General features: G+C 39.0%; 1 protein-coding gene across 1 annotated transcript in view; it reads right to left on the bottom strand.

The window, feature by feature from the left end:
- gucy2ca (guanylate cyclase 2Ca) overlaps positions 1-1,503 on the bottom strand; it is a 17,120-nt gene that overhangs the window by 2,045 nt on the left and 13,572 nt on the right. Inside the window, exons 22-24 of the mRNA XM_005752277.1 lie at positions 1,095-1,287; positions 750-924; positions 186-258 (exon numbers count right to left, since the gene is read on the bottom strand). Coding sequence (XP_005752334.1) covers positions 186-258; positions 750-924; positions 1,095-1,287 — 441 coding nt within the window. The remainder of the gene's footprint in view (positions 1-185; positions 259-749; positions 925-1,094; positions 1,288-1,503) is intronic.

Genomic DNA, 1,503 nt, shown 5'->3' on the forward strand with positions numbered 1-1,503 from the left:
AAAAAGAAAAAGAAAGAATGTTTGGATTCATCTGACTACAAAATACTTTTTCACTTTGTCTCAGTCCATTTTAAATGAGTTTTGGCTTAGCATAGACAGAAGTGTTCCTGCATCATGTTGACGTTTGGCTTCCTTTTTACATGATAGAGTTTGTATTTGTAGATGGCACGGTCGGCTGTGCTCACGGAAAATGATTTTTGGAAGTGTTGCTGAGCCCATGCAGTGACAGAATCATGTCTGTGTTTAGTGCAGCGCTGCCTGAGAGTCCAAAGATCACAAGTATCTTTGTATTGATTTTCAGTCTTGGCCCTTGCACGGCGAGATTACTGCAGATATCTCAATCTGTGATCATAATATCTAGTGTAGAGATGATCAGTTTGTCAAAGTCTTCACAATTTCACTTTGAGGACCATTATTATAAAATTGTTCCATAATTTTGAGACTTAAAATCTTTGCAGATCTGTGAACCTCTGCCAATCTTTACTGATAAGAAATTCTATATTTTCTCCTCTTTTTTCCAGCTTTTTGTTGCTGCTGTTAACCAACAGTTGCCAGGAGTTTTCATAAAATGTTACATTTATTCAATTTAAACATTTGATGTATTTTTTATTCTCTGTTGTGAACATCATTTGTGGCTTTATGAAGTTTGTAGATCATTGAACTCTGTCTTTATTTAGATTTTACACAGCATCCCAACTCTTGCAAAATTCGGATGAGACCATAGTAAAATCATTGTGAATCTCTGGTACCTGAATGTACACCAATACGGATCCATAGAGGAATCCCAGGCAGGTGCTCCAGCTCAAACGTCCCCACAAATGATAGGATGTCCAGGGCCATGTGGGCAATGTCCAATGCATGCCTGTTGCCGTTACGTTTGGGCAAACCGGATGCAACCATGTAAGCATCTCCTATTGTTTCAACCTACGAGACAATGGAAATGTAACTTATCTATAAAATCTTTGTCTTTATTCAAAAAGAAAATATTTATGTCTAACCCTAAGCACTTTCTTAGAAATTATAGATTAATGCTTAAAGAAATTGTGACCTCCTTGATAGTAGAGGCCTGGGTTTCTGTTATCCTGCTAAGCTACCTTGTAGACATCATGGTGATCAAGAATGCTGTCAAAGTTCTTGTAGATTTCGTTGAGCATATCGACCACCTCCATGGGGGTGCTGTAGTAGCAGAGGGTGGTGAATCCCACAATATCACTGAAATAGATGGTGACCTCCTCAAACAGCTCTGGCTCCACACTCCCCGTTTCCTTCAGGGAACGCACCACTGGGCTATGGAGACGCAGAGAGAGTGGAAAATGTGATTACTGTCAGATATATTAATGTTACATGACTACAACATGTAAACATCCAAATACAGCATGATGGGGGTTTTCAGCCTCTACACAGAGTAAATGCTGGAGTGTAAATTCTGCGCTTAGTCATGACCAGAGATGGGTAATCTGATTACTTTTTTCAAGTAACGAGTAAAGTAAGGGATTACTATTG

Source organism: Pundamilia nyererei, unplaced genomic scaffold, assembly GCF_000239375.1.
Source record: "Pundamilia nyererei isolate P.nyererei 1_Seehausen unplaced genomic scaffold, PunNye1.0 scaffold00350, whole genome shotgun sequence".
NCBI lineage: Eukaryota > Metazoa > Chordata > Actinopteri > Cichliformes > Cichlidae > Pundamilia > Pundamilia nyererei.